This window comes from Letharia lupina, assembly GCF_014066315.1.
Source record: "Letharia lupina isolate WasteWater1 chromosome Unknown contig_4, whole genome shotgun sequence".
Classification (NCBI taxonomy): domain Eukaryota; kingdom Fungi; phylum Ascomycota; class Lecanoromycetes; order Lecanorales; family Parmeliaceae; genus Letharia; species Letharia lupina.
Genome location: NW_023502973.1, coordinates 514,682 through 532,020, shown reverse-complemented (window position 1 = coordinate 532,020; position 17,339 = coordinate 514,682). Strand labels below are relative to the sequence as shown.

At 39.5% G+C, this 17,339-nt stretch overlaps 4 protein-coding genes across 4 annotated transcripts; 3 read left to right on the top strand and 1 right to left on the bottom strand.

The window, feature by feature from the left end:
* Positions 1-8,138: 8,138 nt before the first annotated feature.
* Positions 8,139-9,557, bottom strand: HO133_007743 (uncharacterized protein; the record flags this gene model as incomplete). The annotated part of the gene is made up of 1 exon (XM_037298613.1): positions 8,139-9,557. One exon carries the CDS (start codon positions 9,555-9,557, stop codon positions 8,139-8,141), a length of 1,419 nt encoding a protein of 472 aa, XP_037155949.1.
* Positions 9,558-10,178: 621 nt separating this feature from the next.
* HO133_007742 (uncharacterized protein) lies at positions 10,179-11,852 on the top strand (the record flags this gene model as incomplete). Its single annotated transcript, XM_037298612.1, has 1 exon — positions 10,179-11,852. The coding sequence occupies one exon, from the start codon at positions 10,179-10,181 to the stop codon at positions 11,850-11,852; it is 1,674 nt and encodes a 557-aa protein (XP_037155948.1).
* A 1,432-nt stretch (positions 11,853-13,284) lies between these two features.
* On the top strand, positions 13,285-13,971 carry HO133_007741 (uncharacterized protein; the record flags this gene model as incomplete). The annotated part of the gene is made up of 1 exon (XM_037298611.1): positions 13,285-13,971. One exon carries the CDS (start codon positions 13,285-13,287, stop codon positions 13,969-13,971), a length of 687 nt encoding a protein of 228 aa, XP_037155947.1.
* Positions 13,972-14,394: 423 nt separating this feature from the next.
* Positions 14,395-17,243, top strand: HO133_007740 (uncharacterized protein; the record flags this gene model as incomplete). The annotated part of the gene is made up of 4 exons (XM_037298610.1): positions 14,395-14,839; positions 16,431-16,614; positions 16,732-16,919; positions 16,993-17,243. The coding sequence occupies 4 exons, from the start codon at positions 14,395-14,397 to the stop codon at positions 17,241-17,243; spliced, it is 1,068 nt and encodes a 355-aa protein (XP_037155946.1).
* Between the last annotated feature and the right edge of the window lie 96 nt (positions 17,244-17,339).

Below are 17,339 nucleotides of genomic sequence, written 5' to 3'. Positions count from 1 at the left end.
GTAGCTCAGGGAAAGATTGGTGCGTTAAAGTCTACCGAGGGGTAAATTATCGAATCATACCTCGAAAGTATAAATCCTTATCGAATCATATTTCTAATTACTAAATTATATCTCTCTATTAAAATTCATTTAAATATAAAGTATAATTCGATAATTTACTATTGCTTAAGGTATAATTTAATAAGAATTTTTAATAGCCTTAAATTACGAAGGAGATAATTCGCGATCTAGCTTATTCGACTATAAAAATAAGAAAATCTCTTTAATTATATTTAATAAGAATTCTATTAGCGTAAAAATATTAGACGAAAGTTAAGTAGGCGAAAATTCGAAGGCTAAAATCGATTATTACTATATTTTATTATATTATTATTATTAATAACCGAGTTAATAATTACTATTAGACGCTTAATAGAGTTTATCGCTATCGCTATTTTTATTAGATTAACTTATATTAAATAGCTATCGTTTAAAACTCTTATCTATCTCTATCTCTCTTTAATATTTTATTAAATTAAAGTAATAGAAGTCTATTATCTTTAATTATTATTATATTCACTTATAGTAATACTTTTATCTTTATTATCTTATTCGCTTATAGTAATACTTCTATTTTTATTATCTCGTTCGCTTATAATAATATTTTTATCTCTATTATTATCTTATATAGCTAATATAATAATTAACTTATTAGACTTATAATCTAATTTCTCAATATCGATATCTTTATTTAAGAGTATACTTAATAAAGTATATACTCTAATTCTTTATAAACTATATAAAAAAACTTTAATATCGTTTTTTAATTATATAGATAAAATAGTTTTATTTAATAATTGAGTAGATAAGAAAATAAAAGAATTAAGTAAGTTATAAGCGATTATTTAAGATATTAATTACTTACTTATTAACTAATAATTAATTAATAATATAAGATTTCTAAATCTTAATAAAATAGATATTATAATTTATTTACTCTTTAAATAAATAATAAGAGAGGTATATAGATATAACGCTTTATATTTTATTAAAGTAATTAATCTTTAATTATATAGATTATTTACTATTTATTTATTTAAATAATACTTTTTTTAATATATTACTACTTTATTAATAGTATAAGAAAGAGAATTCTTAGTATAATTATCTTTCGAATTATATCTTATCTAGCTTTTAAGATAATTTATTATATCGCGTAATTCTAAATCTTCTAAATATCTTATTTAACGATTTAAAATATTAGATTTAACTTATAGATAAGAAGAAGACTTCGAGATATCGTCTTAATCTATGATATCGAATTATTACTCTTTTATTATATATCGATTATCGAAATCTAAGCGAGTTATAAAGCTTCGTTAAATATCTTTATATACTTCTATTATTTTTTTAAGATTCCTTTCTTATCGATTAAGACGTTTCTTAATATTCTATTTAATATACTCACTTAAATCTTAATACTTTTTTATCTTAAGATGTATTTATATTATTATAAACTTTAAATTATTAATTAGAACTTATTAAGCTATTAATTCGCTATTATCTTCGCTCTAATTATTCTTTAAATCTTTTTTATTAAAATAATTATTATAAAGATTATTTTATAAGTTATTAGTCTTGATCTCGTTATTTAATACGCTGAGAGTTTTTAATAAACGCTAAATTCGCTTATTAAGAATTATTTTATTATTAGAAGATAATATAATAGCGATAGATTTAATTTTAATTATATATAAAGTTAAAAATCGAGTTTATATAAAAATATTAAAATAAGACTCTTAGATCGCTTTTAGTTATCTTATCGATTTTATTACTTAACTTAATATAATATAGAAGATATACTCTAAAAGAGTTTTAAGAGAATAGATTATATTATATACTATTTGAATTTTAAATAAATAATAACTTATATATCGTCTCGCTTATAGTTTCTATAACTATAATTTTAATAAGCTTAATTATAAACTTAGTATTATTAATATCATTTAAAAAGTTATTTTATAAGTTCTCGCTATCGCTTATAATATTAGAATTAATATTATTATTACTTATAAAGTTAAAAGAATTAAAATCTACTTTATTATAAGTTTTCTTATTATATTTTATTTAATTATAAGTATTATATTAAAAATATCTTCTTAGCTTATTATAAAGCTTCTTATTAAGTTAAATTTATCGCTTCTTTAATTATTTTATATAATATATTATTAGAGAAGTAATATAGTCTTCTATAGTCTTAAGATTTATTACTTAAATCGACTTTATTATAAAAACTTAATTATATATATTTTAATATATTACTATAAAGTATTTATCGCTAATATACTCTTTCGCTTTAAGATTATAATAATAATATATTATTATAGCGTATTTATAGAGTAATTAATTATCTTAATAATTAATATAAATATACTCTAATTTAAGTAGTTTAACTATATACTTAATATTATTAGAGAATCGAATTATTATATAATAGTTATTAGAGAATATCGTTTTATATATTTAATTACTTCTTTAAATATTATCGAGATACTTTTATATATAGTTAATAAGTCGCTTACTTTTAAAGTCTTTACGTTATTAAATAAATATCTTTATTATTATTATATTTTAGATATCGATTATAAGAATAATTATTAGATAATCTTTTAGACTAAGCTAATAAGTATTTTTATTTTTATAAATATTAAAGATGAGTTAATTATAGCGAGAATAATCGAAGATGTAAATACTATACTATTTTAAAGAAATCTTATAAGTATAATCGCTATATTTATTATTTATTTCTCAAATCTTTAGAATAGAATCTTTAAAAAAAGTTTTATTCTTTATATAAGTATATCTCTAAAAGAGCTTTATATAGTTCTTATTAAACTTCTTTTTTATATTTCTTTTTAGATAAAAAGTATAAAAAGCGTATTTTATAAGTAAGAAGTTTTTATATATAGTAGATATTAAACTTTTAATTCGATTACTTATAATAATAAAGTTATTCTTATTAATATCTAATAGATAAGAATAATATATCTTTAGAAATTAAGTTTAATATTTCTTAAACTCGATAAAAACTAGATCTTATATAATGAAAAGAATTTTATTATTATTATTAAGAGTAATAATAATAAGTAATATTATTCGATAAGTTATAGTATAATAAGCTTTATTTATAATAAAAAAGTTTTAAATATATTTAAAAGTATAAGCCGTAATAACTAAAAATATCGTATATTTAATAAATCGATATTTATTATTAATATCTATTTTTATTTATACTATATATCGATTACTAGCTATATTATCTCTTATCTTTATAAATAGAGTAAATATCTTCTAAAAAAAACTTCGTCTCGTTATTTTAGAGTATTTATTAAATATTTATTTTAACTCGATAGACTTATATATAAGTTATACTTACTTTATAATTTAGTCTTTTATTAATTCTAATATACTTTATTATTATAGTTAGATTCTTTATAAGAGCTATTATAATTCTTAAATTTAAGATAATTAGCTTTATCGAATATTTAAGTTTTTAATTCTTATAAGTAGATATTAAATAGATATATAACTCGTTAATAATAAGCTTTTAAAGATTAGTCTTTTTATAAAGAAATTTAATTTAAAAGAAGTATTCGATATAATACTTATATTATATAATCTAATACTTACTCTTAATTATTTTATAATACGCGAAGGCTAGCTATTTAAGTCGCTTCTAATAATAAAAATATAGTTTTAAGAGCGATATTTATTATTATTAGGGAAAGAATATATAAAAGAAGAAAGAGAAATAGAAAAATATATAACGAAGAATCTAAAGCGAGATAAGAAGAATTAATACTTTTCGCTTATAGCTAACTTATTTAAATTAATAGATAATTTAAATAAATCTTAAATATAGTATTTTTAAATAAATTAAAATTATTCGAAGTTTTTAGAGTACGCTAAGATCTTACTTTTTATTATTTAAAAAATAATTTCTTAAACTTATATTATTTAATAATCGTATTATATAAGTTTAATTAAGTATATCTTTTTTATTTATATATATATATATATATAGCCCGAAGCCGTAATACGTTATTCGTAAATCTCGCTATCGCTATTAATAGTTTTAATTAATATCGACTATATAATATCTTATAAAGAAAATTATTAACTTTTATTTAATATCGATTTAAAGTTTAATATTAACGACTTAATAGCGACTTAAAAAATCTTAACTAATCGAATCGTATTATTTTACTACTATTTATTTTATAATATTTATAAAATATTAAGTTTAGAATAATTACTCTATAGTAAAATATCTTCTTAGCTATTACTTTTTTATTTCTTACTTAATCTACTTTAAATTAAAGTCTCTTAACGCTTTAATAATATATATCTAAAAAAGAGTTATATCGCATCTAAGAGGTATAATATTATTATCGCCGTTATTATTATCGATATAAATATCTCTTCTTCGCTTTATATTAAAAATATAAATTATTAAATTACTTTATAATTAGATAATTAATCTTATAATAAACTTTAAAGCGCTTAAAAAAATAAAATATAAAGTATTTATACTCTTTTCGACGCCTTAAACGATTAAGAAATAATTATACTAGATTTTTATAAAGAAATTACATTATTTTCTTATCTATTTACTTACTTATCTTTTTATTATTTATCTTACTTACTTACTTACTTACTTGCTTATCTACTTACTTATTAACTTATTTATCTATTTATCTTATTTACTTACTTACTTACTTATCTACTTACTTATTAACTTATTTATCTATTTATCTTATTTACTTACTTACTTACTTATCTACTTACTTATTAACTTATTTATTTATTTATCTTACTTACTTACTTACTTACTTATTTATTTACTTACTTACTTACTTATCTTATTATTTATATTACTATAGCGATATATATAACTACGCTATAGAAGACTTAATTCGATACTAAGTTATTACTATATAAGACTATAAATATAATATAAATATGAGAAAATATTAAAAAAAATGTAAGTCTAAATAAAGTTAAGTATTATAAGATATACGATAGACTAGTTTATAGTTTATTAATCTTATAGCTTTTTTAAGTAGTATATATATATAGATATTAAATATATATGCTTTTAGCGTTAAAGCCGCATTTTTTAGAATTTTATAATATTTTTAATTATTAAGTTATAGAGCTTAATAGCTATTTATATCTTTTCGAACGCTATTTAACTATTTAATCTACGAATAAAATTTTAGCCTCTTAGTTTAACTATATTTACTCTTCGACTTTTATATATATTTCTAAATATACTTCTAATAATCTATATAGTTATAAGTATTTAGATTATATTTCTAATAACTAGTATAGATATAGATATTTAAATATATTTATAAGTAGATAACTTAAGTAGATCACTATGATAAGTAAAAATTCTTATTAAATTATATTCTAAGTAATAGTAAATTATCGAATTATATCCTATATTTGGGTGGATTTTGGTGGAGGGGTATGATTCGGTAATTAGGGGTATGATTCGGTAAGGATTCGTACTTTCGGGGTATGAATTAGTAATTCGCCCGTCTACCGGGGCTCGCCGGTTCCGCATGTACGAACAGTTGTGCGAGTACTGGAGATTTCAGGATGAGCGCTTGTCCAAACTCGTCGGGGAGGTAACACTTGGGCATACCTATCAGGGAAGGCCTGCCCGTTCCCTACTCTCCAAGGTGCTTGGGAAGAAGTTGACGGCTCGGAATACGCAAGGACGATACTCAAGTCGGCCTGGAGGATGTACCATTGCTCAATTCCATCGGTCCAAATGAATGCCCTAGATCGCGGTACCGGTTTCAAAAGCCAGTCGCCGAAGCTTGAAGTCTTGAACGTTATCAATCTACAAGATGAGGACCGTCAGCACCAACGAGCCCAGTCAATCGCCGACCAATGTAAAGATGTTGATCTGAGTGTGTTTCTCCTTGGTCGGTGTGAGTTCGGCAACGAGCGTTTCAATGCCGGACTGATGATACTCCAAATAGAGGCTCATGGTGTTGGATTTTGTCATCGAATCGGAATTTGTGTTTGGCTGATTTCTCATTTGTCGAAGGATGGTCTTGATTCTCCTCTCTAGCCTCTCTTGGATGCAGAAAACGATGGATGGCATCATCTCGAAGGCTTTTTTGGTTAGCAATGCAGACTAGAATATGTGATGATATTCCCATACACCACATCTCCCTGTGTATACACATAGAGACGTCAGAGACCGCATTAGGATCTCGCGATCCCCGTCATCGGTATTGCAGCAGCGTAGAGAAAGCTCACGCTTTTCCATTTTCGATGATGAGGTCCTCCCCGTAAGAGAAGAGAATTAGGGACGATGTAAGTATCCTCGATCTTACCCCTACCGATCAAGAGCAAACCAGCCGACAGCGCAAACCCCAACAACCTCAACGCGCAGGCGGCCGGCCGGCCACTCATCCAGATTCGAACGAGCCAATAAATCGCGTGTCTTCGTATATCTGACCCATCCCAGTATAGCACGGATGGCCAGACTGGAAGTCGGCGCTGACAAGGTTCCGAGAGACGCGCGTGCTTTTACGGAGTCTGTTCTTACATTCATGGTTGCAGCCCTTGCGCTGATGAGAAATATTCGGTTCGTTGGTGCTGTTGCCGATCCGCATTTCTAGACGCGTGTTTCCCCAGTCCTGGCCTGGTTTGAGCCAGTATGGCATGGGCGCTGAGATGCGACGAGAGATCTTCGCGCGCAAAGTGGTTTGCGATTCGTGGGGGCGATGATGGATTCTGGAAGCGTGTTTGGAGATTGTGGGCGCTGATCTCCTGGTTTTGGAACCAGCGTATTGATTATCATCCATAAATATGCACTTTTAGCTATCCCATCCATGAAAACCACCCGTCACATATCCAAACAGGAGGCACACAGGATGTGACCAAGTGGTTGGGCGCTCTCACGCCGGGGATAGCAAGCCCGAACAGGCATACTTCTCGAACCCCGGCGCCAGAAAACTCCCATCGACCTGGAGTGAATTGGTAGCTAGCTATGTACTCTACAGGCGCGGTTGGGTGGAGGGAGGGGGGGGCAATGGTATGCAATAAGATGAGAGCCATTGACAGGTGCGAAACAGGGTGTCTCCTTCCCCCTTGCAGGGATCCTGAAACTGGGGCCTACCCCACTGACCCCCAGTCCCACTGTGGCGAGTTGCCAATCCGCCGTCCCTCCCTCCCTGCTAGCCTGCAAAATGATAATGATAATGATAATGTGCAAGACACTCCGACGCGTTCCCCTCTCCTACCCGTGGGGGCGCTATCTACGGGGCACTGCATCAATGAATTCAAAACATCGTTTGTGCTGCGCCAAAGAGCATCGCCATCATCCAGGTCAGGTTCGCCAGGGGCTAGACTCGTCAGCGGACCGCTCGCGGTGAGGCTGAACGATGTGTTGGTGGATCGTGGGATGGATCTGGGCTGGAGCATTTTGGGACTCTGGGCGCGCGAAGGAGTTTGGGGATGGGTTGGCGTGGAGTGGATACTGCTGATGCTTTTGACAGGACAGGGTTCGATGCGCCGGGCGCATGGATTGATGCTCGTGCGGTGAGTGGGACCGATTGAGAGCCGTGGGCAAGGAAAATGGTCGGGTGTTCGTGATGCACTGTTGCTGGAGCCGTGGGTTTTGGGTTTGCACGAGCTTGTGTTCATTGCATGGAACGATATATGTGACAGCATCGCAATGATCGTAATGTCATGTCTTCGTGCAGCATATTTGAAGTCGTCTCACTGTGAACCGGGTAATAGCTTTCAGCTATCTGTACATTCCTCACAACATGACGATGATAGCAAAGACACGTCTTCGCGCCACACTCTTGACGTTGCGTCACTGTCAAGCTTGTAATAGCCTTCAATCATCTGTACATTTCTCCTTTTGCAACCAGACGCTCAAGCAAACATTATTCGCGACGCTTGCTAAGTCAACAAAAAAGACAGTCACTGAGTTCGGATGATAGAGAATATTCATACTTAGACCTCGTGTGAAATGATCGATGTGGTACCACTCGATGGTGAAAGAATCTCCATTTCTCTTCCAGTCGATACGTGCAGTATCATAGCCCTCAGTCGTAGGCACTGCATCAGGCATTGCTATCGTCAGAGTCCTCGGGAGTGCTCTTCAATGTATCAGAGCTCTCTGATTCGTGAAGGTCGTGGTCGCTCTTCCCTTTCCGGATTTCCTTTGGTTTCCCATGCAAGAAATCCTTGAGTACCTGTTGCCCCTCACCATAATTACCAACGTTTATCCTCGTCAGTTTCCCCATAACCGTATTGCCACGCTCGTCCTGCAGGTACGCGACACGCTCTTCATTGTTGCCCGTGGCAAACTTCTGTGCAAGCCTCGCTTCGGTTCTCGCCCATTGATGAGCTTTGGTAAAGCGGTGGATATACATGGCCAGAGTAGCGTAAAGTTGGTATCCAAGCCAGACGTATTGCAGTCCGACGGGCATCCATATGAGCGAGCACATCAAGCCTATTGGAAATGCAAGGCCGAATGCAACGACGATGGAGATCTGAGCAATTTCGCGCGCGCGATTGCGGATAGGATGACCGTAGTGTCTGAAGAATTGCAAGACGGCCGATTCTTTGCCTTCGATGACGAGGAAACCGTGGCCGTGAGTGTTAACCTCAAAACGTTTGGTTTCTTCTCCATCCGCTTCTTTCTCCGTTGGCTTTGTAAGGAGAGCTTCTCGTTGTATCGTGAAGATTGCGCTCAACAGCTTCAATGCCAGAGGGAGGAACCATAGAAAGCTAAAGTATGATCGCCAATACCCCACAGCGAAACCGCCAACAACCAGCCCAGTGATTTCGCTCCAGACGATGGCCAGGAGAGTTCGACAGCTAGTAGACCCAGTGTCATATCTCACCGTCTTTCGCGGGTCCGTTGTTCCATCTACATATGACAACTCCAGGAAATTCACCACCGACCTTGCCCGGACTAGTCTCGGTGGTTTCACGCCCGATTCTGGGTTTTGCTCTTTCTGACATTGAACCACAAGGGAGATACGAGCAACGGCTTGGACCCATAGACCATTGCGAACGTATTCCTTGCCCTTTGAGCCTGGTGGTGGATCATGCATCTTGTATTTCAGACCGGTATCATGAAAAAACGCGGTTCCCAACATGTTGCCCAGATTGCGGCCTCTGAATAGGCCAGCGCGATGAAATTTGTCGAGAGTGTTCAGAGCAGCCTTGTGCATGGGCCCACCCATGGGATGGAGTAATCCGATCTCAAGAAGGTCCTGCCAGGAGAAAGCATTGAAGAAGCGTTGGGGCCAAAGAAGCCTCTCAAAGACATCTTCCGTGGCAGCTTCGGAACCGATATATCCGATTATGGTTCCCAACGCACTGATGACAGAGGTGGTCTGGGAAGCGTTGGACATGTCGCTGATAGAGACTTGTTGCTGTCCTTGGGGAATCAATGCTAGATGTTGTTGACTTTGTACTGGCAATGAGGAGAAGGCTTGATGTAGCAGAGAAGATTCTTGGAATTGGTTCATGTTGAAAGAAAGGTAAAAGTAATAGGTAATGAGGGTGCCAGCGAATATTGCATAGCCCCACTTTACTTGTGGTAGATCGTTGACAAAATAATAGCGGTTGGATGAGCTGAAAATGAAGCGGATTTCATGGGAATCAGGCTGTGTCGGTGTGTAGGTGGCGACCGATAACGCTAAGGTACCTTATAGTAATCGTGCCACATGCGTCCTTAGCTCCGGCATCATCGGGAAATCACCCCGGAGCTAAGGTACCTAAGCAGTAAGGTTGCTGTGTGGTGTGGCGCGATTGGGGCTTGGTACATGTAAGCTTACTTGAGGTAGCTAGATCTAAAAAAGATTTCTTTCCCTTGCTCACTTCAACGACCAAGGCGAATTCTTTCGGCCACTACGAGTACATACTCTACACTACCATAGAGCTTGTGATAAATGCATCTTGTTTGTGAGGTGCCCCTGCCACAAGCATGATGCACTGTCTGATGCGCTGCGCCCTAAATCAGCTGGTGATGTTGTGTCCGCCTACACTTCAATGTCACCGATCATGTACGCTTGATCCAGATGGCATACAATATCTACACGCTGGGTGTACCTCATGCTTGGCCACACCGCCTACTCCATATTCCCTCCATGACCTCTAGAGAATGGAAGCCTGGGAATGTGTATGGTCTTGATACAGAGCCGAGTTATGCTATCCTCTCCTACACCTGGGGCAGATACGAAGTTCCGAACGGTCCGCGACTCAAGATCAAGGGCATCGACTGGCAGGTACCATCAATCAATGTAAATCATTTCACCGTTGCCGACCTGAACCGTCTCCTGGAGCAGGTCATGCTCAAAGATAAGTATGTTTGGATAGACATAGCTTGCATTGATCAAAAACGGGAGAAAGAAAAGATGGAAGAAGTTGGGCGACAGGCTATCATTTTCAAAGGTGCTCGACAAGCATATGTCTGGCTGAACAAACATGAGCCGGAAACCCTCAACCAACACATGCAGGTTCTGATGCGTTGCGGTTACGAATATGCCCAAGGAAATGTTGACCCACTACAGGCAGCAGAAAGGATGCTTAGTAGCATATCCCGTATCCTTCAAGATCCTTGGTTTTCTTCACTGTGGACATTACAGGAGTCGGTATTGCAAAGACATGCCATACTGTTGAATAAAAGGGGTGAGCCTGTCGCAACCAATGGACCGTGGACTGGCCAAAGTGCCTTTTGCGAACTAATGGACATCTCCGGTGCTTGCGGCATTGCAAGAAGTTTAACCGATCAGGCTATGCAAGCGGAGTCAGGTGCAGTTCACGACGGTAGGCTCTCGCTGCAGTCGGAAAGGCTTCAGTCGCTACGCACGATCATTGATGAGTCAGGCATAGACTTTATGCTCTGCCCAAACCCAAACATCCAGTACGCTGCAGCCAGGTTTAGAAAAACCTCTCGGCCTGTAGATCGCATTTACGCTATCATGCAGGTTTATGGCTATAGACTCGGCAACTCCGTGACTTCAATTCCGAGGATGCGACACTTTGGCCTCGAAGATCTGGAACTGCAGTTCCTTACAACCCTGACCTCCCGGTCTGCTCTACTCAGTCAGGCTTTCCAGCATCTGAAAGTACCTGAAGCAGGGCAGAGCTGGTGCATTATCAACCACATCCGTGTGCCTGAGCGCTTTCACAATGTAATCGTGCATGAGCAATTCCTATCTTCAGCCTGCACCATCTCGGTCCACAAAAAGAGCGAGGCTTACTTCGAAGGCACAGCATTTACTCTACGCGAGCTTTTGGCTTTCTGGAAATCAAGAAGCCAAGAGATGTTGACGTGGCTGGACAAGGCGAGCGACGCTCCCGGTGAGTTGAAGGCGCGCAACGCCTATTTTAGGAATGGAGGGTACATGGATCGGTTATTCAAACGAGCAAAGCAAGGCGTGATGATGGACTGTAGTCAAGCCATGTCATTCGAATGGCCTCCGGACACCACCGTGCTGGATGACCGAGCAGAACCGATAATCGCATGTAGAGTTCCCGAACTGACTCGCGCAGCAGACACCCTACAGGCCATCGGGGAGGCCATAGTAACGAGGCACAGCGACATGACGCCTAGCGTACTTTACCTCGGACGCACTAAGCATATTGAATCTATGGAAATTGCGCTAGTCATTGTACGAGAGGGCAGTGTCCGCAGTGGTCTGAGAATGAAAAAGCAAGACATTTGGAGAAGAGTGGGGATTTGCTTCTGGCATGTTGAAGGAGGTTCCGTTGATGATCTGGCGAGATTGCTCCGTCCGTTGAAGGGAAGGTTTGGATAGTGAGTTTATTCACGGTTTTGACTTACGAATGACGCCATATAGCAGAGCCTCCCAGTGAGCTTCGGGTTCAATCTTATCTGAGTGGTTAGGTAAGATTGCTGGTAGGCCGTAGCTTGTTACCCACATCACTGTAATAGCTAAGAACCCTCTCAGCCTCACATTTTAAGCCTCATAGGTATCCCATCGTCTGGCGCCTGGGGGGTAAAATGTCTTGGCAGAACATCAAATATCTGTATGTTCATCACACAACGACTTTTGAACGACAAGAATCACAGACTTATTTTCTATTATAGAATCTTAGATCTACTTATAAAGATTAATCGCGACACTAAGTATTTTGTTGTGAAAGCAGGCGTCATTGAATTACACTAACATGCTATGGGGGTGTTTTTTGATGTTCGGTCGGAACCCCTGAATTTTACCCCCTGCCAGACGATGGGATACATGAGTACATCGAACCGGAAGTCATATCCCTTCTAAAGATCTGCCAACGAGGTCTTCCATTTGCTCGATACCAGAGCCTCGCCAGTACAAGATCGACCCTCGCTCTCGGCGACACATCAAAATCAGGCCAGTAAACAGTCCAACATACATCTCTCTCCACTGAACCAACCCAAGCCACGCTACCTCACAGAACGAAATCGATTCCTCTCGCCAACCGTGTTGGCTTATCAGACCCCTACGCTGTAATCCCTTCCGTTGCGTCCCCCTCAAAACGCAACTTCCCGCAACCCATCCGGGCCCGTTTCCCAAGCTGCAGTCTGCAGCATCGAGGATCGTATACATGATACATATACTTGACGAACGGCGGCGGGCTCTACTCTTCGGCGGCGACGGCATGGCAAATACAATGTATGAAGATTAGATAGGCGTGCGCGCGAAGAAGCACTTGACAGCTTGCCTAACGTTTGCCCTAATCCGACGCTAGTAATAGCGACGATGCTCTTAGCAACACGAACAGGATGTTACCTTCGCAAAAAGCAATAGCAATGAAGTCTGAAGTTGAGCCGGTGTCTATGGCATGCAAAGCTTGCTATTCGGCCTCAAGACACTATCAGAAATATGATCCTGAGGTAGCGGAATCGTGCCCTCAACAACTTAGGGATGGTGTTGACAATTTTTAACAAAAGGAGGAATTTGAGTGTGACCCAACCCATGTAGAAATGTCATTGTGTTGACGTGATTGCCATTGTTCACAGAAGTGTTCGAGAGCCGAACAATGCAGATTTGAACACAAAGGCCGAGTCAGTCACAACACTTTCAGACAAGCCTTTGACACATTGCGTGACACGTGTATGCACTCCTGGCTTGCATATTTGTTCTCTTTGTCGAAGTATATCAGCGGAGTCATTCCTGCCTCTGTTCAACCGGATACCAACTTCTCAAACGCAAATTTCCAAAGCCAATTCACCCATCCGACCACCCATCCGCCATGGCCGAAGAATTTCTCGCCCAGCTCCGTTACGTCCGCAGGGGCGTGTTGGAGAAGGGAGACCAGCGATGCTTCATCTGCATGGAAGACTACGGCACCACGCCCTCGGAAAACGGCACCATCGAACGCGCGGTGATACTGCCATGCAACCACATCATGGGCTCGGAATGCATCTCGACCTGGCTCTCCCCTCGGGCACAGGGCGGTGCCGGCAACAACACCTGCCCCGTCTGCCGACACGTGCTATTCCGCCGGGTCCAACGTCCGCCAATCCCACAGCCCAACGACGCCGAACATATGAGGATCCACACCGTGCTGGTGAATCGATGCGTGGGCCTCTCTGCGCAGCTTGGCTTGAACCACATGCCTGAGATCGCTGGCATGGCTCGATGGATCGCGAATCATATTCACGACATTTTCGCATTCGAAATGATTGAACGTGAAAATGATGATCGCTTCGTTCGTAGTGTTGCGGCCGCGAGCATCTACATGGCGAGTCATCTCTTGGGGGATGGAAGGTCGCTGGAAATGATAGAGAGCTGCGCCCTTTCTGGGGATGATCCGATTAGAAGCGCTTACGCTTTGCTTTATTTGCACCGTTACGATATCATTAACACACAGCTGCTTGCCCGTGTTGGGATGGGGCTGGGCAGCATTGGCGATGTTCTGCCTCCCGCTCTGCCGTAGCGAGTCGTGTTTGAATTGGGAGGGTTCTGGGTTTGAAATGGTGACGAATGGAAGGATGAGAAAAGCTGATTTGTGAAACGCTGAAGCGAGGTTTGGACGCACAGTGTTTTTTTGTTATTCTTTCGCGGATGGTTGCTAGTCGGATCCCCGAGGATTCATTGAAAAGCACTCAACCTTCAGAGCATGTATATCAATGATATTGAAAGCTTTCAAATTCTTGAATAAGATCTCAAAGCGTAATCGTCTGCTGCGGCTCTGAGCCGACACAGTCAATGATCTTGAGGCATCCCATGTGTCCGTCAGATCGAAGCAAGGTGCGAGCGCCAGAATCGAAAAGCGGCCATGCAGAAACATTCTGTTAAAGCGGGTACAAAAATTCATCTACTTGTGTAGTTACTTGTTTAATCGATAAAGAAGCGCGCAATGGTTCTGACGACATCGTATGCTGCACCCGTCGTCCCAACGTGGCTGGAAGCATATGTCATGTTGGACCTCTTTTCGGAAGACAAACTGGTCGGGAGGCTCAAAGTTGCAGTGAAGCAGGCTTTGAGCTTAGCAGGTGGCACCGGCAACCTGACTCAGGTCCTCGGAGAAGACCTCGCACAAACGAACCTAACAGGCAGCGGCGAGGACACTGCCCCACCTAACGCGCTAGTCGGTAATGTAACAGACAGCAATGTAGCACCACTTGGGTTCTCCCACCTCTTGGTTTCAATCATACTTCCACCCTCACGAAGTCGTGCCGTCAGCTTTGAAAGCATTGCTGGTGCCGCCAAAGTAGACATCAACGACGTCTTTCTCACTTTCCATAACGCCCTTCTCCATGTCGCCCGATTCCCTGCCGAAAGCCAGATGCAGTCGTTTTCGAGTAGGGCTAATTACTAATTCATACCCCGAGACTATGAATCCTTACCGAATCATCCCCTTATTTTTTAATTCTTCCCCTAGGGGTATGATTTAGTAATTTGCCATTACTTTGCCAATTCAATGATAAAAATCGCAAAGGAGAAAATTCGCGACCTGGGCCATCCGACTATAGAAAAAAGGAAATATCTCCGACCGTATTCAATGCCAGATGACAGTCATCTTCGAGTACCTTTCTGGCGCGGAAACTTTTAGCCCACGTATGCATATGCAGCCACCTAGATTTTTGATCTGCCCGGGTCGGTTTTGGAGAATCAATCCGTCCGTTTATAAGCACATACCTGGTATTTTAACAGAGTTGCTAATAATGCATGTCTTCGCTTGACAGTCAGACACCCCTATTTGGACCTACGATGGTCCAACGCGTGCGTGGAGACAGGTGACTCTCAGACTCTTGGCCCCAACAGCTTCCCATAGCTACAGGTGTGGAACAGATTATCATGATGGGCTTATAGATCTTTGGTAGCCACAAGATATATGATGGCAGCGATAGCGTAGTGTTGCCTGAAGTAAAAACCATGATTAGAGAACAAAAGAACGCACTCGAAATCCTTGTTCTAGGCTACTGGTCTTCATTGACGAATAGGAGGAGGTACTCGGCCCGTGACTAACAATTTCTTGGCATGCAGCTAGCGGTGGTATGGTGGTAGTCTCAGCTCGGGCTTATCAGCTCGGAACAGGGGTGTGGATGAAAAAGTTCGGTAGGGGGAGTAGATCTAAGTAATGCACCTCTTCTTGCTGGTAGCCAGAAGATAATGTGCACGATAGCGTGTGTTGCCTGAAGTAAAAACCATGATTAGAGACCAAAAGGATTGCACTCGAAATATGCTAGAAAAATCCTTGCAGGCTACCCTGGTCTTGATTGACGAATAGGAGGAGGTACTCGGCTCGTGACTAACAATTTCTTGGCATGCAACTAGTGTTGTCTCGCTATTTTTACGTATGTCCACGAAAAAGATAATCTACATCGCACAAAGAGTTCTTAAATGAGAATTCACGATGCTGATGCTTAGTATATGCACAACTCGACCACCGTATTTCTCAGCTCACCCTAATTTTATACTATACTTTAGTGAAAACCTGGCCTAATAAAGAGGTGTTAGCAACTCAGCTAAAAGAGCCTGGTCTCGGGGGTGGGTCTGCGCTTGATAGCCAGACACCCCTATTTAGACCTAAATAGGGCCCCGTAGGGGCGTCACAAGGACTTCGTGGGGGGCTGCTGCTAATAATAGGTTTGAACTTGGCATAGGTATACTTAGCATATGCGATAACTCGGATAAAGTGGCCATAGTTTTTTCGACCCGGCCCGAGTTCGTTCGGGTGAAACGGATACGTTCAGCATATGCTATGAGTTCATCCGGGGTGAAGCGAGCATATGCCGAAGCTTCACCCCTGCCGAACTTTTTTCACCCCTGCCGAGCTGTAACCCGTCTCATCAGCTTTCAGCATGCGGTTTCTTCCCTTCGCCTGAGTCGGTAACAGTCCCTCCATTCTTTTTAAGATGAAGTTCTCAGTGCATGCTGCCAATCTTGCAGATTGCCCCGTTCTTACTACTCTCTCCCTCGCTGCATTCAAAGATGATCCCATTGTTGGGTTCTATGCAAAAAATGTTCCGCCAGACATCATGCATGCATATCAATGCCAACAGTACCAGCGGAGGTTACAGACGAGCTCCCTCAATGGGCTCAAAGTCTTCAAGGTCGTCGACGATGAAACGAGGTGGGTAACATCTGCTCTTCACATAGGGACGCACGATAATCATTTGACATGTTGGCTTGAAGCGCTACCAGGCTTCAAGGATCATTCACATAGGGTTCGGATGCTAACAGATAACAGAGAAATAGTCGCTGTCGCGAGGTGGCAAATTCCTTATAGTCTGAGCGTAGAGCAACAAGCGGAAAAGGAGAAATTGCAAGAAGCGAAGCTAGCAAGGCCCGAGGGATACAACAAGGAGCTTGAGGAAGCGTTCTCTGCAGCTCTCAATAAGCTTCAAGAGAAGTGGGTTGATGATAGCAAGGACTATGGTGGGTCCTGACCTCTCATGTCCTTCGGACCTCAGCATCAAAGATCCCACACCATTGACCATTATTATGATAGTCCTTCTAGGTCTTGCAGTTTCGCCCAGCCATCAGCGGCTCGGCCTCGGCTCTCTGCTTATCCGCGGAGGCCTTGCGATGGCGGATGAAGTGGGCGCCAGAGTATACCTTGAGTCCTCGGCAGTAGGGATGCCGCTGTATCTCAAACATGGGTTCAAGCAGGTTGATGACATTTTGATTGATATGAGACCCTATGGTGGGACTGGAATTGCGTCTGAGAAGTGTATGATGAGGGAACCAGGCGGAAAATGATGCGCGGTAAGGAGCGGTACAGATGGGAAGTAGTTGTGGTGACCCAGGTATGTTGTCTCAAGAAAATCTTAGAGAACCTTCAAATGTGAAGCGACA